The sequence below is a fragment of the Podarcis vaucheri genome (genome assembly GCF_965113315.1).
Source record: "Podarcis vaucheri genome assembly, chromosome: 1".
Lineage (NCBI taxonomy): Eukaryota > Metazoa > Chordata > Lepidosauria > Squamata > Lacertidae > Podarcis > Podarcis vaucheri.
Window position 1 is genome coordinate 64,435,860 of NC_138759.1, and position 23,985 is coordinate 64,459,844.

At 39.2% G+C, this 23,985-nt stretch overlaps 2 protein-coding genes across 6 annotated transcripts in view; one reads left to right on the forward strand and one right to left on the reverse strand.

The window, feature by feature from the left end:
* Positions 1-23,985, forward strand: part of ANO3 (anoctamin 3) — a 242,787-nt gene that overhangs the window by 197,537 nt on the left and 21,265 nt on the right. For all 5 annotated transcript variants that reach the window (XM_082231876.1, XM_082231877.1, XM_082231878.1 and 2 more), the window contains 2 exons: positions 2,122-2,218; positions 6,306-6,366. In XM_082231876.1, coding sequence (XP_082088002.1) covers positions 2,122-2,218; positions 6,306-6,366 — 158 coding nt within the window. The remainder of the gene's footprint in view (positions 1-2,121; positions 2,219-6,305; positions 6,367-23,985) is intronic.
* Positions 6,904-23,258, reverse strand: MUC15 (mucin 15, cell surface associated). The gene is made up of 5 exons (XM_082210390.1): positions 22,796-23,258; positions 16,101-16,840; positions 13,874-14,029; positions 8,465-10,798; positions 6,904-8,321 (listed from the first exon to the last, which is right to left on the reverse strand). Exons 2-4 carry the CDS (start codon positions 16,795-16,797, stop codon positions 10,632-10,634), a joined length of 1,020 nt encoding a protein of 339 aa, XP_082066516.1. The 5' UTR covers positions 16,798-16,840; positions 22,796-23,258; the 3' UTR covers positions 6,904-8,321; positions 8,465-10,631.

Consider the following 23,985-nt stretch of genomic DNA (forward strand, 5'->3'; position numbering starts at 1 on the left):
GGGAGGGGTGTCATTCTGTCTGTCAAGCTGAAATGTTTGCACTGACGGAATGATCAGAAAAGCATTGAAAATTACTTAATTAAATGTATTCCTCCCTAACTCAGAAAACGTGGTTATTATTCCTAACATATTAATTGCATAGCTACACTGCACAACGGCAGTACATTCACTGCACTGTTTTAACCCTCATCAACTAAAGTGTCAAGGAACACAAGGATCATCCTGGATTTTCATTATGCAACAAGACTTCGTGTCAGTTTGACAAATTAGCATCCCCCAAAGATATAACTATTAATTTAATGTGTCAATACAAAGCCATCTGGTTTTAAGACTACTGGATTCCAAATTCGTTGATGCTCGTAACTGAAAAATGAGCAGAGTGTGTCGATAATGGCTTCATAGGTTTGTCCACAAAATGTAACATTTGCTAGCCAGACCTCACCAGAGCTTAGTGTAATCAGAAACCCATTTTAAGTTCAAGAAGCCAGGACTGGGATCTATCCCATCATTTGTCATTTCATGACCCCATGATGGGCTACAACATAAAATACCTCATTGTGCATGGCACCATAAAATACAACATAAGACACTATTAAAACAAACAGAAAAATCAGTTAAAGCAATTAACAACTCAGTTTTGTAATATTTTGCAGACATGTTATGTGCCTTCGTAGCTGCCACCTGGATAATATGAACCAATGGAAAGTTTGATACAGAACAGATTTTGACTCAGCAACAGACTCGTGGATGTTCTTCAGTTATTTTATACATTTGTATATATCATAGTAATACATGATACAACAACGGGCATTCAGCAGTTTTCACCATATAATTACTTCATATGTAATTGCTTAATATAATTACATATGAAGTAGTTACAATCATATGAGATATATGACTCTGAGCATCTGCAGAATACAGGTCCCTTTGCACTAGATACACATAACAGGTACTCATACAAACTTGTTTAGGGGACAGGTTCTTGCTTTCCAGAAGAAGGAAGAGGATGTAACTAGAAACATCTCTTTTTTTAACACTTAACATAGTGCATGGCTGATATTCCTTCATTCTGGCCCACACCTTGAAGCTTTCTATTTTCAGTGATTAATGTTGGTTGTATTTTAAAAAGCATACAGCAGTGCAAATCAATTCTTATAGTTATGTAACAGGCTGGCACTTAGGTAAAGTTAGTATTCCCTCTAGTGGTTTGTGATGAAGTTGATTTTTAAAACAAATCTGCATAACACAACTTGCTTTCACAAAACATGATCCACAGGTAACGGAGGGGTAATTAATATTCACAGCTAGACATCCCTTCAGCAGTTTCTGAATTTTTTATTTGATTATGAGTCTTCAGAATGTGGGAACTGGAGTTTCAAACCTAGCCCAGTATTCAGATAAGTCAATGATTAAACTGGCAAGCACTATAGTTGATATGTGCTTCATGTCTAGAAACAAAACTAAGATTATCATGTTTTTCCAGTCGATAGCAGTTGCTTAAAAAGGAAATGCATGGGTTTAAATATTTCTTTTTCCATATCTACTTTTGTAGAAAGACCTGGGAGAAATGTCTTTGTTTTTGTAGCAAGGCCTGGGAGAAATTTTAATCATCATCACCAGCCAGGCAATATCAAAGGCATGGATTGATACAATCCAAACCTCTGGAAATATCTGGACTCTTCATCCTGCCCCATGTATGTGTCATTTGGGGCCTGGGTTGTGGTGCAGGAAGCTGCAATGGAAAGAAGAATCATACAAAATCAGGAAGAAGCAACTTGCACCAGCAACTTTATGCTGACTTTATGCACTCAGTTCTGAGGGTTTCTTTCCTGCCAGGGTACCTGCCTTGGCTTCATCCCAGGACCGTCATGTGACTTGGGGTGGTGGTAAAGAGAAACAGAACTTCCAAAAACCCTACTGTCAATGAAATCATAATTAAACTGCCATGTCCTGTGTTGTGCCTGTGCAATAAAATAAGTTTAGGTACAGTTTCCAAAGTAAGGCACAAACACAATGCTGCTAATATTAGAAGCATTGCGGCCTGTGTCAGCTACCATAATGAATGTCACAAACATCAGTCATCCCTGAATAAACATTGGCTGTCTTTATTTCCTGGTGCAGCAGAGAGATCTGCGAGGCAAATGAAACTGTCATGTGTCCAATGTGTGAGAAGAATTGCACCCTGCAAAAACTCAATGAAAGCTGCATCTATGCAAAGGTAAGTTATTTTGTGCTCTAGAAGCTCTATGCTTCAGATATGTCAGTTGGAAACTGCATACGGCCTCTTGTTGTCATTTCAGTCAAATGCTTTTCCATTGTACCACGTGTGGGGGACATCTGGCCCTCCGTAAGTCGCTGGGCTGTAGCTTTCACCATTCATGACCATTGGCTATGTTTCTAGGACTGATGAGAATTGTGGTTCAGCAACAGTTGGAGAGCCAGAGGTTCCCACTCCTATAATGCACAGTGGTGCTTGGTGGACTCTTCAGCAACAAACCCAAAAATGTATTCAGCTTTCATGCTCATCACTTCACAAGGATTTGCCCTGCCAAAACAGCTTATTGCGATAGAACCTATAAAATCAACCCAGGCCAAGTGAATATCTTTGGCCCTTTGCTATCAGTGGTGGGGCTGAGAGCCTGCCTCCCTGTCTTCCCACTCTGTAGGAAAATATTTCGGCTCTACAGAGACAGAAAATGAGTATGAATTCACATCAAACACTTAAACACCACTTCAAGAATTTTCAGATGCAGAATGCAAATACTCAATGCCCGATTTGTTGTTGGGGTTATCAGTAGGATGCTCACATATTCTGGACCCATGACCAGCAGTATACCCTGTGTACATTTTGGCTCTTGATTAATTTATGTAGTCATGAGGTTGGATCCAATGAAGTAATTACGTTCATGAAAGAACTGCTGCTTCAGAATCAGAATTTCCCTCTCTTTCCACGTCCAAAACATCTGATCTGGGCTTTATTCCAATCAAGGAGAGGGGTTGTAGGGCACACAGGGAGAGGAGGGGGAGGGAAAGTTGTTGTTCAAAGCAAAAGGCCTTCTGCAAACAGAAAGAATTCACTGGATATATAACACAAGCAGTTTTACAGATATAGCAAACCTATACGCAGTGCTATTTCTCTAGAAAAAGAGGTGCCGGAACTCACCATGAACACCTCCCTTGTTCTCTTATAATGGCAATGGTGCCCACCTGAGACTTGCCGAAACCGAGTTCTGGTAAGATCCGGCTGAAAAAAAGCCCTGCCTATATGTGTGTATTCAATATCAGGCCCTACTGAGTTCAATGGGGCTTTCTTTGACGTAAATGAAAATAAGATTACAGCATTCCTTACTCATCTGTATTATTACTAAATAAATACATAAATACAATGTAAAACAACAGATTACAGTTGTTTTGTTTCATTAATTTGTAAGAATTTGTGGTTTTTCTACTTCCATTTGAAAACAGAAGCATTCGTATTTTCATCTGATTCACACATACAACAAATCACTCCCCAGTCATTTTATTTACCTCCCAGTCCTTTAATAGCACTCTGTCTGTCTGTCTGTCTGTTTGTCTATAAACACACACATCCACACCAGAGTTACCTTTGAATCCCACATTCACTGTAATGAAATTCATGGAGCACACTTACCGAGCTGATATTCTTGAGCAATGGATAGTAAATGTGCACTTTTTCAAATGTGCACTTTAAATCATCTGAGGCCTGAGTGCTTATCAGACATATGCGTTAAATAACTACACACTATATAGTGGATTCATTCAAAAGAAAATAAAACATTCTAGAGGGATTCTACACTATAAATGTTGTTTAAACCATTTTTATTACATTCACTCTAAAGAAATATATTATAGTTGTCTGTTTTGTGTAAACATTTCATCCCCTCTCTGGTAAATATTTTCTTATTGGAAAACGGCATTCCTATTAAAACAGGGATGTGTTAAATTGGCTAAGGTTTGCATTTCCTGAAGAGGACTGTGCAAGAGAAAAAGTCTCAAGGCATCTAATTAAGTATGTCATCTTGTGTGGGGAATGAAATCCTCCTACAGCAAACTATTCAGCCTCCTCAGCACTCCTTTTCCCCAGATACCCATCGCCTTACAAGCATTACATTCCTAAGGTCCATTGCTGTTCCTTAGACTTTGGGGTTATATGTAACACAGTGTAGTTACAGAGTAGTTAAACATTGGCAGTGAAGTCTCCTTCCATTAATAAAAGTGTTGTAGACACTGTGTCTAAATGGTGAGGAAATAAATGGTAGTTAAATGGCAAACAGAATTAATTACAGTATTACAGGTTAAGTTAGAAATAGTTCTTGTTCCAGTAAACCTGCTCACAATCTCTGCATGCTGTGAACTTCATGTCAGTTTTGTTTAGCTAAATCAGACTAATATTGTGATAGGAATAGATTCAGGTAGGTAGCCGTCTTGGTCTGACGCAGTCGAAATAAATTAAAAAATTGTCCAATAGCACCTTAGAGACTCACTAAGTTTGTTCTGAGTATAAGTTTTCGTGTGCATGCACACTTCTTCAGATACACCAAGTGTATCTGAATAATAATAATAATAATAATAATAATAATAATAATTTATTAATACCCCACCCATCTGGCTGGGTTTCCCCAGCCACTCTGGTTGGCTCCCAACCGAATATTAAAAACACAATACAGCATAGCATGCAGATAAAATAGAAAAACAGATTATATAAATTACTGATAAATTATTATTTGTAAAGGTAAACTAACTGAACAGCTGAATAAAAATGGCAGCAGACAGTCAATTCATTTTCAAATGCACTTTGAGCAGTTCACACTTGTGCATAAGGGAAAACAGAATCACAGCTTTGCTAAAAACAAGCATTTATACATGAAGAAGTGTCCATGCACATGAAAGCTTATACCCAGAACAAACTTATTTGGTCTCTAAGGTGCTACTGGACAATTTATTATTATTTTTATTTATTGTGATAGGAAAACATAGGTTAGGTTATTTTTGGACTGAGGTTTTGGATTACATCATTCCTAACCATTAACCATGCTGCCTGGGGCATTGATGAGAGTTGAAGTCCAACAACATCTAGAGGGCCACAGATTCCTTCACCTTTTTTGAGCCCTTTTCAGAATTAAACAAAACCACACAAGCATCCAGTTCACTGAATGCGTGGTGGGGGAAGTAATAGTACCACTTTATTCTGTCTTGATCAGACCCCTCCTGGAGTACTGTGTCCAATTCTGGGCACCACAGTTTAAGGAGGACATCAGCAAGCTGGAGTATGTGCTGGGGAATGTGACCAAGATTATCAAGGGTCTGGAAACCAAGCTGGGTACATTTAGCCTAGGGAAGAGAAGACTGAGAAGTGATACAATAGCTACCTTCAAATATCTAAAGGGCTGTTACGTTGAAGGTGGAGCAAGCATGCTTTCTGCTGCCCAAGAGCATAGCCCCAAAACCAATGGATTCAAATTACAAGAAAGGAAATTAAGCATTAGGAGGAGCTTCCTTGACAGTAAGAGCTGTTCATCGTGGAATGGAGGACCTCAGCAAGAAATAAAGCCTACTTCAGTGCAGTCAAGCTTGGCACGTGCCCTTTATCCTGCTCTTCACTGTAAGATAGTATGCAGTTGCTTTGGGGTGTTTTGCTGCCTGTTCTGCTTATGTTGTCCCTGGTGGTGCAACTATGAATAGGCAAATCCCCTGTTCACAACTGGCAGGAACAGTGCAGTGTGAAGAGATTAAGGAAAAGGAAAAGTTGGTGAGTAACCTGGATGAAAACGGATTTCCTACGACAAACTTCAGGTCTAGTAGATTCAAGGGCAGGGGAGAGAGAGAATGAAACTCCAACGAGGCATGTTTTCCTTTCTCACCCATGAGGATGGGGATTTGAGGAATCCTTTCTCCACACAGAGGTACTGTGGTACTGAGAGGTGCTGCAGTACTGAGGAATTAGTGGAAGCTAGTATGGCAATTGCTTTAGGCCTCTGAGCCAGGATGGAGGTTTCCATGAGTGGATATGAAAATGAGCAGAGAATTAGCCTCCACAGCATTAGCCCAATGAGCTAATATAATAGATGTAATTTTATGCTTATTCCACTGCTGATCCTTTAATAGAGTTCATGAAGGCATGGCCCATGTTTAAACCCAATGAAATTATGCATCCACTTTACCCGAGTCTGTTTGCAATTGTTCAGTATTATGGCACTCTTTAATTAAGAACATATTAGCATATGGTAGATTTTATTGCTTAATAATGCTATTACTTGCCTTATATTCTTTCATTTCCTTCTAAGGTTACACACTTATTTGATAACGGAGGGACTGTCTTCTTCGCCATTTTTATGGCTATATGGGGTAAGTGTTGTTGTTGTTATTTCACCTGTTACTGTAAAATAAAAGGTATTATACTCAGCAAGTCTTAATTTGGAATGAACTTTAAAATGAGAATATACATTTTGAAGCTATTATTGTCATGCTTGTTAGGGATGCAGATCTCTATACACAGCTGAAATAAGCCCTTCAGAAAAACAAATGACTGGGTAAATTAGTGCTAGAGAAACCTTTGCAGTCCATTGCAGTATTATACTAGAGGTATATATGAGTTGTATTCAATGCTAGTCATATGCAGAATAGACCAGTTAATGAATGGAGGTGACTAATTTACAGCCATTAATTTCAATGAGTTTACTATGAGTATAGAATCATAGAATTGTAGAGTTGGAAAGGACTCTGAGGGTCATCTAGCCCAACTCTCTGCAATGCAGGAATCTCAGCTAAAGCATCCATGAAAGACGGCAATCCAACCTCATATTAATATCTGTGTTCTTTAATCCATTATTTTCCTAAAATATGCATCCGATTTTAATCCTATAGTGTACAATGACAAAGAGCTTAAAGGTTAAAAAATAGCTTTATTGACATAGTTTACAAATATGTATTTATATGCATTTATCACAATCCCAGCTGCTGGGTTGGTGAAGGGGAAAGGGTGACTCTCCAAAAGCATCAAAATGTCATAAAAAATAAGCCACAATAACGATTCTGTATGCAAAGCTGGATATAGATCAACTCAGTAGACCAACATAAATCCACAGAAGTCCAAAACCAGGTGGGATACAAAGACAACCCCATTGGATTTGTAATACAGTACTTACACTTTCTACATTTAGTCTCCGACTCATGGTAGAATGGTTGCTGCTGCTGTTGATTTATTTAAAGTCCCCTTTGCATTATTTACATACAGTGTGCATGGCATGCTGTTTCTAAAATTCATATAAGTATATCCTTAGGGTACTCAATTGGAGAACCATCAGAGACATCCGATTCCTATAGTCTGCACATAACATGAAATTTCAGCCCATATGTAGGAAGGAAGAACTGTGGGATCAATGCTGCCTTTGCTGTCAACACAGCAGACTTCTAAGTCTCAATTTTTGGGAAGCATGAAGAGTTCTCTGGGGGGAAGGCACCTGCTATTTATCTATGCTCATCATCTATGCTGGAAAGCAGGCTTTACACAGGACAATTTGTTCAGCATTCTGTCTTGAAACTTCTGTTTGCATTATCAAGGTCTGTCTCTAATCTCTTATTACTAGAAGTTGAGAGGGTAACAGGCTACAAATTCTCCCCTTCTGTTTCAGTCCATATGTCCAGTGTGAGTCAGTGCTGCATGACACCAAACTTTTAAAAAGCATAGAATAATATCTCAGCGTGCTTGGTGAGGGTGGTGAACCCCAAAGCTGAAGACATCTTGTGCCTTGGTCTAATAATATTTAATAATAACGGTGGCAAATTCAGAAGCCAATGGAAATATAATTTTTTCACATTTATATCCTTTTATTCCACCAAGGGGCTCTGGGTAGCATTCAAGAAGCTATCTACTTTCTCTTCGCCACAGCCCTGTAAGGTAGAGACTGACAGGGCTAGAGCCAGATTCCAGTGGGCCTTCAGCATGAGTCTTGCCAGTGGAGCCTGACCTGGGCTTCTGCCAATACTGCTATCTGCGATTGTAGCCTCAGCCACAACCACTGCCTGTCACTCACTTCACCCTGCATCAGGGTGACACAGGCTGCTGCTGCTGCTGCATACTACTGCCACTTTTGAAAGGGAACCAAACTGGTGCTCTGCTCCGATGTGCAGTGTGGTGACATTTAGTCTCCCAAAATGCTATGCCCTACTAGACATCAGTATATTGCATTTTGGATGATCAAAATACCCAGTGGACACCACACCAAGGATTGGAGTCAAGTACCCATGCAGCTCCCATTTAAAACTACTGTTGCCGCTACCACCAACCAAAAGCACCATGTCTGGAGAGAATCAAGTTACAGATAGGTAGCCGTGTTGGTCTGCCATAGTCAAAATAAAAAAATTCCTTCCAGTAGCACCTTAAAGACCAACTAAGTTAGTTCTTGGTATGAGCTTCCGTGTGCATGCACACTTCTTCAGATACCTGGAGAGAATCAAGTGGGACAGCAAAAGGTCCCATGCTATGGCTCAGTGGTGGCAGAGGCACTGACACTTCATGGTAGTCCCAATGGAACGACAGTGTTGGCGACAGGCTCTCCTAAGTCTTTGGGGGCCTTGGCAAGTGCTCATTCACGCCGGCCCTGGATGCAGGGCTTAGACTCTGTTTTCCCGCAGTTTATCCAGCAAGTTCCCAGACTAAACTGAGATCTGATGACACTCCACCTTGGCTCTCAGTGCTCTTTCATATAGCAAGCATTTCCTGCATGTAGCAGGGAAGTATGTTGCTCTTCTCAGATAAAAGATACTTGGCAAATTTTAGCACCCATGTTTCGGGATGAATTTGGTGTTCCCTATGTTGCATTATTATCGAGAAGCATCTCTTTTGTCACATAGTTTCCTTGGCGCCTTGTGATCCCAAGCACTAGAGTTAAAGCAATCTCACTTCTCTTGGCAGTCTAGCCTGTGTAGAATACAATATGTCATAAAAAATACATTGCTTTGGTTTTTGTTCTATCTTCCATTATCCTAGTTTATTACTCCCTTCTTCCACACGCATCTGTGATAAATGACAATTTGCTCTCCTTTCATGTAAGACTTGGGGCCAAACTAACTGTACTCAATGGTGAAGGTAATTTAGACAAAAAATTGTTGTGTAAATAGCAGCCAAAGGGAAACCAAACAGCCTCAAAACTGGGGGGAATGGGGAGCGCCCTTTGATTCTCCACTTGGGTCCAGACAATAACTACTCCAAGCCTTCTATTTGCATTTCAGCTGAAACCACTTCTGATGCCGATAGGATCTTGCAATAAATTGAAAGCTGAATAATGCAATTTTTGTTGAGACTGTGGCATTCAGATTGGTGTTGCACTAAGAGAAAAGTCAGCCCCTTTGCCCAAACAGCTGGGCTGATTGTTCATTGGCCAGGCCAGTCATACTTCGTTGACAAGATGTGGCAAAATGAGGACGGGGATGTGAGCATCCCAGTGAAACTAATGCACTGTAGTTGGTAAGAATGTACCTCCAGATGAATTCATGCCAAATTGTGCATTCTAATGCACATTCATATTGCACGATGCATTTCTTTCCATGTGCAACTGAATGCATTCCTATAATATATGTGCTAATCTGAACTGAGGCTAGAAAGTTGCTTTTTGGCAAGATGGGGAGCACCAGCTCTGCTTCTCCACCCACCCTTGCCATGTAGACCCCAGAATGTTGCCCAAAAGGTAATGTGGCCCCTGGGCAAAAAAACAAAACAAAAACCTACCCCCACCTCTCCCACCTCTGTGCCAGTTCCTTGATTTAAGTGCTTTTTGCATTTGTAGAACATAATTGGCTCACCCACTTTTCCCCCATGCATGGCATTTCCCCTAGAGTAAAAACAACATGCATGCCATAATTGATTTGCTAAAATAGTCTAAAGTCCATCCAGTCCAACATTCTAGCAGCAGCCAAGCAGATGGTCATGGAAGTTGACAAGCCAGGCATCCTCTCTTGTTTATGTCCAGCATCTGGCAGTCTAAACATACTGACTTTGAGCCTAGGAAATGCATTCTGCTATCACAGTGAACTACTACATAAAGAGCTATCCTTTGTGATCCTTCAAAGTCGTCTAAGCTTTTTCAGAGCTCATGCCTATCGTATCTGGTGGTAACAAACTGAGTTAGATAGTTCAGACTTAAGTTAAATAATACAGATGAAACAGATGAAGAAAGACTGAGAATTGGTTCACACATGCAAGGTCATTGACTGATGAGAGGATAGCCTTGGTACCATATTTGTGTCACTGACATACTACAGATCCAAAAATGTAGGTAGAATGTTCTTATCGCTTTGTATAAAGCACAATTCTTTGCCATAGAATCAGTCTGGACCTGTGTGTTAGCACTGGAATTGACGACTCAGTAAAGGGCATTGATATGTGAACCATCCAAAACACAATGCACACAAAAGTGAAATTCTGGGCATATAAATTTGTAAACGTGGCCAACAAGCATTGCCTCGCTTAGATTACTGAAAACTGTACATATCAACAGGCAGAGGGCTGGTGCCACAAAAGAATTATTTCAAACCATTATGGCCCGATCTTTAAACTCAAGAAGAAGAAACCATGGATGTGAGGTGTTTTGTTTTGACACAAGTTATTCACACTACTGTGCTGAAGGTTGTGATGCGGACATGTCATTCATTTGAATTGCATCATAGGGAGATTCTTTGCTGCTCTGGGCTCCTGTCTCGTTGACTGTTGTAGGGCTGTAGTATGACAGATTTCCAAAGCTTGCACTGTAAGGATCAGGCACATTGTCTAGTCGTAGAACTGCAAAATAAATGTAGACAGATATTTATAGGGTTCTGAACAATGCTTCCTTTGTACAGAATGTTAAAAAGGTCCTTGAATGATTTATTTTATCTCAGGATGCATCTGACTTAAGGAAGTATTTCTACTCTTGCCAGGTGTAGGTGTTGGGATGTATATGGAATGAAATGTGATTAAACATCAAGCCCCATAGACACTTGCTCATGTGTGTATACACCCATGGCTGGAAATGTCATGTGTGAATAATTAATACTGAGGAACAGAATTGGAATTGCTTCAAAACTCTAGAGTGACTCAGCAGCAGTAAATCTCTCTTTTTCTTAGGTGACTAACATAACGGTTTGGGATATAAGTGTGGCTTGCAAAAGCATTTCCATTTTTTAAAACAGTTTAAAATGTAATGTCAGAAGTATGAAAATAAGGCCTTGATCAAAATCATATAGTAGTCAATGGGAGGCTCTCTAATCACTTTGACAGACTTGAGTTTTGCTACAAAATGCAGCTATTATTTTTATCCCACCCATTTTGAATGAGCTCAGAGTGGCATTTTTAATCTCATAACAATCCAGTGAGATAGGATGGGCAAAAGAAAGATAGATACTCTCCAAAGGCTGACCTGTGAGTGCCATAACTGAGCATGCACTCATAAGTGTATTTACCACTTATACACATCCAGCTATCTAATCACCTCACCACACTGGCCAGAGCATGAAGTTTTCAGCCAGTGATTATGGTGCAAGCAACAACCATCCACTTTCAAAAAATACAATACAAACTTGGCAACTCCTTTCCCGTATATTTTCTGTCATGCTCACCTCCCTCAATACAGGTGTTGCTGAAGCACTATATTTTGGCAATTGCAAAATCTCCTTCTCCTCTAACCATTATAGGGGGTGCTTTACAGGACTTCCTTGCCCAGGCCAAGAAAACGGATGCAAATGAACCCTTCTAGCTTTGTAGAACTAATCTATGAGCAGATGTTTCTGCAGCATGTTGTTCCTTGGTCCTTACCTTGCCTGTAGAGCTGGCTCAGATGTAACACTGAACCATAGCTTAGTGTGGTGAGAAAATATGACCATCTCTGGTTCATGCACTTCTTCTCCTTCATGTTTAACTGTCATGTCATCCAGACCTGACACATTCTAGTTAATCATAACTACAACTGAACAGAGGCAGCCTGTCCAGTTTCGCCACCTGGGGGAAAATGGGAAGATGCTTCCCTCCCCCCCCCCCACTGCTGAAGCCTTTGTTTACCTGCGTCACACAGTGGTGGCTTCCAGTGAGTGGTGGCAGCAGCAGGGGTGAGTGGGGCACCCACAGTGGTGCTGCCCAGCAGGATTTTGCCACCTGAGGTGGCTGCCTCAGTCTGCCTTCTGCGTGGGCCAGCCCTGCAGCTGACATAAACCAACTTAAACCATAGTTTAAGAGCAACCACAGTTTAGGTTTAAGATGCTAAACTGTGATTAATATAAAACAGAAGTACTAGGTCCTGACCTTTCATCATAACTTCAGCAGAAGGGGAAGGGAAACATGTGAGCCCAAGCCTCTTGCTTGTAATGCTACATGACTTAGCATTACAGGTAGATGCTGCACTTCCCATGGAGTGGAAATCCAGAGGAACGGAGGAGAGAAAAATGCCTGATCTTTTCTAGGTGCTAAATCACTGGGGCAACCATCACAAATGCTTTCCTTCCCCCCTGACTAAAAGGCAAGAAAGAAGGAAGATAAGACTACTTTAGAACTGGAACCCACTTCTAATCAGTTGATTGAGGTTCAGTGCCTCAAATAAACGTGTCAAGATAGCTAAGAGAAAGAACAAATCATTGTTTCTACACCTAGCCCTAAAGGGGCCATTGAGCTTCTCCTGTGCTGTTAAATGCAAGTTAGAAAGCAGAATAAATCCATGTTAAAACTGAATGTTTTAATACAGTTAATATGGGTTTAGCATTCAGTTGTCAAAACAATGCGGGAAATGCAAATATATTTTTTGTGTCATGTGATAAAATATTTGACATTTGAATAGATAGTTTGTTTCTAATGGTTGTTTATTGCACAGGAAACTACCAAAAGCAAGAGCACATTAATCTGGATTTGGGTGTAAACTAAAGTCTTCAGAGACATCTCCTTACAAGAATTTATACTGCTTTCTTTGCTTTGATGTGTCCAGGTTTGTGTTTGCGGAGCAGCTTGTAACAGCATTTTATGGGCAATTCTTTTCTCTGAACATATCATTTCATAGCCTATTGTTACAGAGAAGAGCTATCTGCTTCAGGAATAATGTAGATTGATGCCCATTAAATACTTCATTCTGACTGCTTTATTGTTGCTCATAATTGGAGAGGGCATAATATCACCAACAGTACAATAAGTGGCATAATGTGTCTGGATTTCAGAGGGAAAATGTGGACATTTTAGTGCCGCTGTTGTATAGATAATAGAAGGGGTATAACAAACCTAATGAGCAGTGTTTCAAGTTTAGTTCTGAAACATCATGACAGAGCATTTTTTCTGGTAGTATTTTATTTTTAAGGAAAATTAAAATGAGTGTATTTTGAGCATGAAATCTGCATTTGGTAAGGGAAGCAAACTGTAAATTACGTTTTCTGCTTCTGCAGATGTCCTTGCAGTTTGACCACAATAAATGCAATCATGTAAGCATAATATCATATATGAGAACAGCCTGGCTTACCTTCAAGCAACACAAACAAATAAATCTCATTTTCCTACACAAATGTGGATAGCTGGGTATTGAACTGCAATGTGTATAAAGTGTTGGTGTTGATATGTTTTCCAGTAGTATGGATTGTGTTTTGCTTTTATTACCTGCTTCCATTGAAGCATGAGTAAAAGCATACGTGCAGAATCAATTGATCCTTTCCTTTCTGCAGTCTATAGTTTGGGTGCCATTTTTAGCTGAAGATTCGGTATTTGAGTACCTCCTTTGAAGTCCAGACAATTGCTATGTTCTCAGGATGATCTCTGTGCTATCAAAATCTCAAAGCTATCTCAAAACGATTACAATAAAATGAAATCTGTGTGACTATAATGTCTCAGTTCGTTTTGCTGTTTCATTACCTGGATCATTCCTCATGTCATCATAAAGTCGCTGATGTGCAAATGAGTCAGTTTTTCTCTTCCCACACATGAAATACCCCACCAGAGAGATTAATGCACACCCTAGAATTGCTCCTACTATTGCACCAAACACTACAGCTCCATTACTATGGTTTTCTGGAAAACAAAAACAAAATGGATTTTTAAGCAAACATATAACTTTCACAAGCAGCTCTGGAAAATAATCCCTAAATGTTAGGGGTTTGGGGATAGAGAGAGACTATATAAAGGTAAAGGTACCCCTGCCCGAACGGGCCAGTCTTGACAGACTCTGGGGTTTGTGCACCCATCTCACATCTATTGGCCGGGGGCCAGCGCTGTCCGCAGACACTTCCGGGTCACGTGGCCAGCGTGACAACGCTGCTCTGGCGAGCCAGAGCCGCACGCGGAACGCCGTTTACCTTCCCGCTGGTAAGCGGTACCTATTTATCTACTTGCCCCCGGGGGTGCTTTCGAACTGCTAGGTGGGCAGGCGCTGGGACCGAGCAGCGGGAGCACACCCCGCCGCGGGGATTCGAACCGCCGACCTTTCGATCGGCAAGCCCTAGGCGCTGAGGCTTTAGCCCACAGCGCCACCCGCGTCCCTAGAGACTATATAAATAAATAAATGATATATGATAAACTGTTTTCATAATAGTTTCTTTAAAATGACTTAGAGTTATATGTAGAAGTGAATGTTTTGGATCATAAACTCTAATTGGATGTTCAGATCTTATCAGGGATCCAGACATTTTGCCTTCGCTCAGTTGCCAGTCATTATTTGGGATGTCTATATAGTCTCTAAATAATGACTGGCAACTGAGCGAAGGCAAAATGTCTGGATCCCTGATAAGATCTGAACATCCAATTAGAGTTTATGATCCAAAACATTCACTTCTACATATAACTCTAAGTCATTTTAAAGAAACTATTATGAAAACAGTTTATCATATATCATTTATTTATTTATTTATTTATTTATTATTTTTATTCTCCCCCACAACTAAAGTTCTCTTGATAGTGTAGATAGAATTGTCACAATACAACATGAACAACAGAATTGCAGTATGAAACACAGTGCAGGACAGATTAAGGAGTATAATTAAATGCAAACAAAACTTAATCTGTAAGTAATATGATATTCACACATATGTCTATCTATTCCACTTTTTATACTGAAATTATTTCCTGTCCATCAGAATCAGAAATGTAGGCTGCACCCATTATAGACTTTTTGTGTGAAAAAGAAAATGAATTTATTATATCTGGGTTTGAGGATTGAAGAAAATATTGGTTTATAGAAAGCAAAATTGTTGGGTGCTATCTCGGAGCAGATGTTTTGGATAATTTAGATGAAGAACCAGAAGTTCTCTTTTTTTCTTATTTTACGCTTTCCTTTTTTCACCTTCTGGTTTGTGTTTTTATTTAGATTACTTTCTTTTATCTTTGATAAAAAGATATTGGAAATTTGATTTTAACAGTTGCATATTTTCTTTCCAACTTTAATAACATCTAAATGGAAAAAAGAAGTGTAGGCTGCATAGTTTGGTTACAAACTTTATAGCACATTTTATACCCTGTATTGGTATTTTCTGTTGACATATTCTTTATAACAGCATTTGGATTGTGGGGGATAGAGATTGTCAGAACTCTGAAGACAAGTTGGGAAATTATGAAAGCAATGTTCTTTCTTCAGAACAGTCTGTACAATCTGCACTAAATAAGCTTTTCTTCTCTATAAACAAGGACCACGTGCAAAAATAAAATAGAACTAATGGGTGGTATTCAACTAAATCTTATAAAGACTAGACCTATGAAATTAATTAAGATGACTGTTAGCTCTGTTAATTTCAATGAGTCTACTCTGAGGAGAACTTAGTTGACTATCCTTTCTTGGTGCACTGATTTTCTTCAGAATTAGTTCACTCAGACATAATGCTACATTGAAAGAGATGTCCTTTTATTTCAATTTTACCATTATTAGAATGCAATGGGAGAAAAGAAGAAAAGTCTGCCTATGGCCATGTAAATGTAAACTAGAATCCTGTCAGGTTTTTCTTCTGCAAAATAAATAGCTCAACTTCTATAACTCATTTTAAAACTGAGCCAGCTGTAACAGTGGGTCTAGTAATATCTGTCTACTCTGGGTGGACTATGGTAATGTAGATACTATTACTGAATGGTGAAGTATTCTTGAAAAATAAGGTACCTTTTTGGGGTTCTCTTGCTTCTGCAGACCCATCAGTAAAACTGGAGTGCGGACTTGTGGTTTGCAAGCTTATCCGTAAATCTGTTGTAACAATGTTGATCTTAGTACCTGGTGACACGGTTGGTGTATTTGGCATGCTACAAGTAGGATGGACTGTTATGCCATCAATTTGAGTTCCATTAGAAGAGACTATGGTGGTAGAACTGACATTATAGTTGGCTGTGGTAGAGTTGTTCAATGCTTTCTCTGTTGAATTGATATAAGTTGTGACTGAATAGTTTTCAGAGATTGTGAACAGGCCACTGCTGACTGTAGGCATCTCTGAAGAAGATGATGTTCCACTGATTCTTGCAGAAGACTGATTTGAATCTTTTGTTGTAAGATTCAGCAGATGTGCTGTTGAAGATAGCCAAGTATTAAGGAGTGTCACACTGCTGCTTTGGGTACTGCTTTCCATCACCATATTTTTTGTTGTGTTGTCATCAGTGTCTGTTGGTGATGTAAGAGTTACAGAAGAAGTTCTTCCAGAAGTTACAGATTTATTGGATGATTTATTTATAAATATAGTAGAACTCATGGTTGTGTTGTTTAAGCTGCTTGTAGTGGCTGCAATACTTAGCGCATTGACACCAGCATTTCTGGTTGACTGCAAGTTAGCCAACAGCAAAATGAACATAATTTCTTCTGGGAACATCATTTTCCCTCCACAGGTATGATACTTATTTCTTGATATGATGAACCTGTAAAAAAGTTCAGAGTTTATATTCATCTTTATATTGCATCTTTTTATATTAAAAAAGTCACAAAGATTCACTGAATTGAAGATCGAAATTAATAAATACACAGTTCTCATTCTGGTTGTCTCAGTTGTGGTCAAATACTAGGTTTCCCCTTTTATAAACTTGGTGTTCTCATGAATTCACTGGTACGCTATAGACCAAGATATTGGGAGGTATCCCAATCTTCTGTGAAAAGAGTCAATGAATACATGTGGCTTACACTCAGGATCTGACTGACTCCCATATTTGGGGCTAAGAAGGAAACGTTATGCAGGTCTAAACTGCCCAATTACAGTACTCACGCAATAACAAGTTTAGGTATGAGTGGGAAAAGAGCAGTGTGTTGTCACTCCCAGTCAGCTGATGCAATTAATGGCAGTATGAAGGACAGGAGCTACCGGTACTCTGCTTGTTCCTTGAAAAATTGGAGTCCCAACTACTAAATTCAACACTTGTCTACCGTAATAGCTTTTTTCTCAAAACTTTGCAATTTAAGAACACATTTCTCTTTTTCAAGATAGCAGGATGGTTTGGTCTTATAGACAAGGCCTAATAGCTGTCATTATTCTTGAGCTAGACATAGGGTCATCTTATAGGAATGTATTTTTAAAATGTATTGCCTTTCTCATTGTGTATTATCAGAAATTGTTTTCTGTAAGATTGGTTTCTCTTCTCCGAGCTTTCTGATAGAACAGCTAAGGGATACAAAAAAAAAATTTTTTTTAAGGAATAAATGTCCTGGTCAGTTTTCAGATCCCATAACTGTCTAAAAGAAACCTCACTTTCCTCAGCTACCTTTCTTGTTCCAGTACATTCCGGTAAATTTTTAAATTTGGTGATACTGGGGTAAGTCTATTCAGTGGACAGAACAGATTTGTTAATCACTCGATTTTGTGAATCACACAAAATTATGTGATTAATGCTTTATTGCATCATTGCATTTCATGAATTATCTTTCCTCTTTTGTGGTCTTGGCAGAATTGTGCTCATAAATTGCTTTATTCCCATCAGGCAAATCGCTATAGCCCCTCTCCATACATTACTTGTGTGAGGGCTATGCATGTATAAGAGTCCTATTCACTAAAGTACACACATGGAGCCTGGATGTTTGCAAGGGAAAAACCTACATTCATAAGCTCCCATTGGCAGATGTTTATGCTCAAGACAAGGATCTCAGGGAAAGAGAACAGCATGATATGAGGAACAGGGGTGAAGGGATCTTGTATCTCCTCTTAGTTAGGCACCATGTCAACTGTACAAATTGGTGCCTGTTTTCAAAATATGTTGCATATGTCACAGGCAACTTCAGTCAAATTTACACACATACAAAAATCACTCTTTTTATTTGCTTGTAAATATTTTGCCCACATAGCTGAATATAAAAGCAAATTATTTGCTGCAATTACTTTGTTCAAAATATGGCTGCAATTCTTGTGAAATGAGTCAAAGCAGAAGAGACAAATCATTATCTGGCTGATTCCCCACCCTGCATAAGTGGCGGTATTCAAGATGTAATTAATCTGCTTATCCCGAGTTACAAGCCCTCTGACTGAATGAACAAAAACATTTGTCATACCTTGTGACTGCATTCCCTCTCCCCCCTCCCCCCCCGTCCGCTATAACCGATACTTTAAAGAACCACAGGAAGAACAAATAAAACATCGAGTGAGCTTTTAGCAAGCTCTCAAATATTCCTTTCTCTTCATGGCCATACTTGTTGTTTTCCTTTCTGGCACAACCCGCTCTGCTTTCCATCAATAGCCATTTCATTACTACACAAAGTGAGTTTTGTCATTTTTGTTTTTATTTCACCTTGGCTGTAATTTGAAACCCCCACAGGAAATTACCCAAAGTTCACTTAACTAAAGCTTTCATTTACAGGGCATGATGCTGAAATCGCTGTACTTGCAACACAAAAGTCTCTCTCTCTTTTTTTGTTCCATCCACTATAATTTTCCACTTGGAAAAAGGGGGACTCAAAAAAAGAGAAATAGTTGAGTTTATTTTTAGTTATGTGTTTCCCAGAAATCCTTTCATGTGTAATAATAAACCGGTTTCTTGTTCTTTCGTTTAACATTTCTCGGCATGCGCATGCCCGCAGATATAATAGCACATACAACTTAGTGGCAAAAGCTGAAATGCAGGAATCAGCTGATCTGGTTTTGTCCTTTGCTTCTAATTTGAGTTTTGCCTCTTTCTCTCCAACAAGGTTGCTTACAAAGGGCCACTTTAGCACCCAGTAATAACTTAAACCAAAATAACTTCTTCTTTTTTAAAGACACTGATGTTTATCATTTCATTTCTCTGTAGCACAAATTCTTTATGAACAGGTAGAACCCTAATTACATCTCGTTCCCACCAATGACATTCATAATGGGAGGAACCTCCAAGTTCACAGGAAGTGAATCAATGAATACCAATTACTGGTGGGGAGCAGCAGGAGAGAAGGACTATTGCCTTCACAACATGCTTACAGCTTCCCAGAAGCATTAGATTAGCCATTGTAGGAAGCAGACTGCTAGGAGGACTTTTGGGTTAATCCACCAGGATTTCCCTTATAGTCTTATGGGATCTTGCTAGGCTACTTTTTAGTAGTGATTTAGTATGATTACAACTCCAATGCTTCATGTATTTGCCCAGTTTACTGCTTCTCCAAGTTTACTGGTTCTCTCTCCCTTTTGTTTAAAAGAGGGGTGGTGGTGATGGCTGTTGTAGTTATTATGAGATATGACTTCTCAACTGCTGTAGTATAATTTATTCTTCAGCATATTCAAATATATAGCATTGTATCCAATTAACTTTTACTCAGATTACGCCCATTGAAATTAATAGCCATGGCTAATTTGGGCCCATTAATTTCAATGTAAGATTAATTGAATTCAGCCCATATACTGTATTTTTCCATGTATAAGATGCCCAAATGTATAAGACATCCGCCCTCTGCATTCACTATCCGTGTATAAGACGACCGCCAATTTTTGCCTTATTTTATTTTTTAGCAAAAAGCATCTTATACACAGAAAAATATGGCATTTCACATTTGCCCTGTTTTTTTCCTTTCCTGCTGAAATATTCCCACCTTGAAAATGATGGACCTGCATTTAGGCAGCCTAAGTTGTGTGCAGTTTTCCAGCCCTAGTTTGGATTAAATTTATGGTAATATGATATGCATGGATCTCATGTCCAATAAAGACTGTTAATATCTCTCTACCCCCATTTATTTAATTGGTCTTCCTTTATCTTTAAGGCTTACAGTGGATTACAACAGTAAAAATACGCATAATTCATGTCAATTAAAAAACAACACAAATCAAAATGCAGTAGAAGATATTCCTAAATTAAGAAATTAAGACTAACCCTCACTATAGTCAGCTTTGGGCTTTGATGAGTCTCATAGGAAGAACATTCCAAAGTTCTGGGTGTCACTGTGGAATCTGATCTATGTGTCCTTGCTTCAGTGAGCATGAATAGGGACTATGCAAGGGAAAATTCAAAGCAGATGTAAATGATGAGACATTGAGGAAAATATGGATTCTCGTGAATTCAAATAGGGCATATGCCAATTAGAGTTTTGAATTATGAGAGCCAGTCATAATCATATATCTCCTCCCTCCCCCTCTCTCTCTCTGTGTGGTTGTGTGTGTCACTTAAGGCACACCCATACCCAAGCAGACTACAAGGTCATGTAAACTACAAGGATTTTGTAGCAACTGCAAATAGTTTAGAGTCCTATTATCTTTGCAGGGTATACTTTATACACAGTAAGACTTCACTTAGCTTTGCAATAGCAAAATCACATGTGTGACGGCCATAAGATCCCTTCACGTGATACTTGTTTGATGGGGCATCATGTAATCGATAGGATTGCATTCTGCCTCTAGCCTTGCCCTGATAATTCCATAATCACATTGGCCCTGGCCCTGCTACCCACATATTAGGATGAGATGCAGAAACCTACGCAAGTGGACTCCTATGCCCTGGAATGCTGCTGACACTTGCGCACTGGCAGAGCTGTGCATTATCAGGGACGTGGTGAGAGATGTGGCCAGGCAGCCCCTTTAAGCACATGATGCCCCTGTAAAGAGAAATTTCTCTGGTTATCTTTCCTCCATCTGAATGACTTTGGGTATGGTGAAAAGAGAGGTGGCGCTTCCTGCCTCTGCAACACTCTGTCGTCTTTGGCATGACACTTTCACACTTCCTGCCCTTACATTGTAAACTTGCATATCTCCTGGGCATAGAAGTGATTTTTTCAATCGTTAAGCTGTTGTAAAAGGAGAAAGTGGGAGGCACTCACTCTCCTTGTACCTAATGCACCTCATTCATATTCATAGCCACCAATGATTTTTGTATTAAGGCAGGCATGTCCAAAGTTCATTTCGGGGGCCTAATCTGGCTCACTGGTTGGTTTAATTTGGCCACTGTGGCTCAACAACTTCAATCCTAAAATAAGGTCAACAGCTTTGGTTGGCCCTTTGGTTGGCCCTCACGGCCCTTCACTTCATCAAATCTGGCTCTCTTTGAAAAAAGTTTGGACACCACTGTATTAAGGTATAATGTCTGTGAACCAGCTCCCTGCTCCCCTGAACCAGCCCCAAACCACAATGTTAAAAGCTGTTTTAAATTTTAAACGTCATCTGTAGTTTGGTAATGGTGGGCTTGCCATGTCAAAAACACACCGGTGCAGCTATCATGCCTGCTGTACTTCCCCTAGTATATTCATAAAGGGTAATAGTAAGCATGAAATAAAGTAAGTTAATGGCCTTCATACTTATATTGCGACTACATATTGTCTTATATACCTTGGTATTAGGAATGGGTGAATATGTCAATGTCAGTTCCTCATTTGTCCAATCTTAAATTCAGTCCTCTAGATTTCCACACCAGTTTATGAATTTTTATATGAAATTAATGGCCCCATGAAAATTCATCGGTTGCAATGTAAACTTCTAATATGCACATTGTAATGCAGGTTTCTCTAGTCCAAAACATTATTATTTGTTAATTTCACTACTATATGAATCTTTATGCATGTGCTATTTTAGTGTATGCATTTTGCGCATATTACTTGACTTTGAGGGTCACATTGCAAAATTCAGAGAAGCGAACATTTCAAAGCTTCAATTTCTGTATTGTCCCAGAAAGTGCAAACTAGGTAGCTTCACCTTTAAATGTGAACTTAATTTATTACCCCATCCCTACTTAGTATGTTCTAGTGATATCATTTAGCATATGGCTTGTAAAGGCTAAAATGCTACTTGACCATAATTGTTTGAAGACATTTTTTTAAAAAAAATCCAGTGCTAATCTCACTTTTTCTACCCCATCATTAATTCTTGTTTGTGGGGCAGAGGGAGGTGTTTTTCCAGATAGTTTCCCCTATCTGCTTAAATAGGAAAACTCCAATAATCCAGTATTTCCTTCCTGAGTACAGGTGCATCTTAGCCAGTGTATACATTCATAGACAACTACAGAGAAGTGTTGTCTTCTACATACATTCTCAGCAAGTAACTGCACATGTTAAAGATGAAATACTAACTTTGAAACTTTCAGAAACAGCAGCGGACATTATAATGTTACTGAACAGTAAAAGGTCATTTGGGGTAGTGTTTATATACAGTTAACACATGCTAGAGTTTATCACTTTGAGAAATACTGTCATTTAAATTCCTTGAGACATGCCTCCCCTTGCCCACTGCTTTGAAGTGAAGGAGAGGGGGAGACGTTGCAAGCAGAATGTAAGTTAAATGCAACTAAGAACATATCTTCAGATCTGCGCCAAGCCAGGGCATTACCTGGCTGATACAGCTGTTAGTTTCTAACCGGGATCACTTACAGACAGAGATATTTTTGAAGAGTTAATGCAAGAGACTAGAAAGATCACTTGGGGAAAACCATTAACTAAAAGCCACTTACCTTTTCAGCTCAGCAGTAATATTTAGGAAGTTGTTGAAAAAAACTCTCCCCCTACTTGGAGTGCAATAAGACTAGTCTGCTGAAAACTGTGCAACGCAGGTAATGTAAACGTGTCAGTGTTGTGGTGGTCAGGAATGCACAGTAGAAACGAAATTAGGTGGGGCTGCATTTCTCTGAGTGTAATAGAGCACCTGAGAACCAGAATGACCTGCTTCTCAGCTGTCTTGTTGAGACATAGCATTAGAGAGATCATAGAATTCGGAGCTTTCAGGATCAAGTGAACAGGTCATTTTGTTGCTCCGGGAAAGACTACCAGGGGCTGCTTCAAGATGAACGGTTTTTAGAAGTTCGGCATTTAGGTTTTAAAAAATATACATTCAATGAACCGTCATTATTTTATAGGAGGCTTGTAGCAATTTTGGAGGGAACTTTATTGTTACTCAAAATGTGCCCCAAAGCTGAAGTCCCGAGAGATGTGAGTCAACATACTTTCTCTTCTTAAAGGGAAGGAATGAATACAGTACTACAAGTATTTGGAACAACAACAAAAGTGTTGCCAGAGTCTTAGCTAACTTGCTAGTGGCATATATCAGCTTCTGATTTAAAGAGCACTGTCATTAAATATTCTTATCTGTATTTTGTAAGCAGAATGAGAAACTCATTTTCTAGTCTTCTGTAATGCTAATTAAAAGGTGAATCGAAAGAAAGAAAGAAAGAAAGAAAGAAAGAAAGAAAGAAAGATCAGTTTTTCACTTTATACTACTGCACTAGCCTGGAGGTATACTTTATGGCAACAGTATGGCATTTTACTTGTTGCCTTGTAACCTGCTTAGGGAACATGTCAATGGGCAGCCCTATAAATCTGCTAAGAAAACAAATACATAAAACTTTTAAGTACATTAAATTGTAATCTGTAATCGTGGGGTAAATGTTTTATTTTTAATCCATTAACCCTGAATCCCTGTCAAAATCCCCTCTTCTAGACAAGAATTAATAGTTCACGGCCCCTGTCCTCTTTTGCATATAATCACCCTTTGTGGTGGTTGTATTAACTCTTGTGGTTCTTGTATTAATTTACAAGGCCCGTAACAACTTGGGTCCAGGATACTTCAGGAACTGCCTGTTCTCTTATTTTATTTTATTTTATTTTAATAAATTTTATTTATGTCACCCTTCATCCAAGGATCATA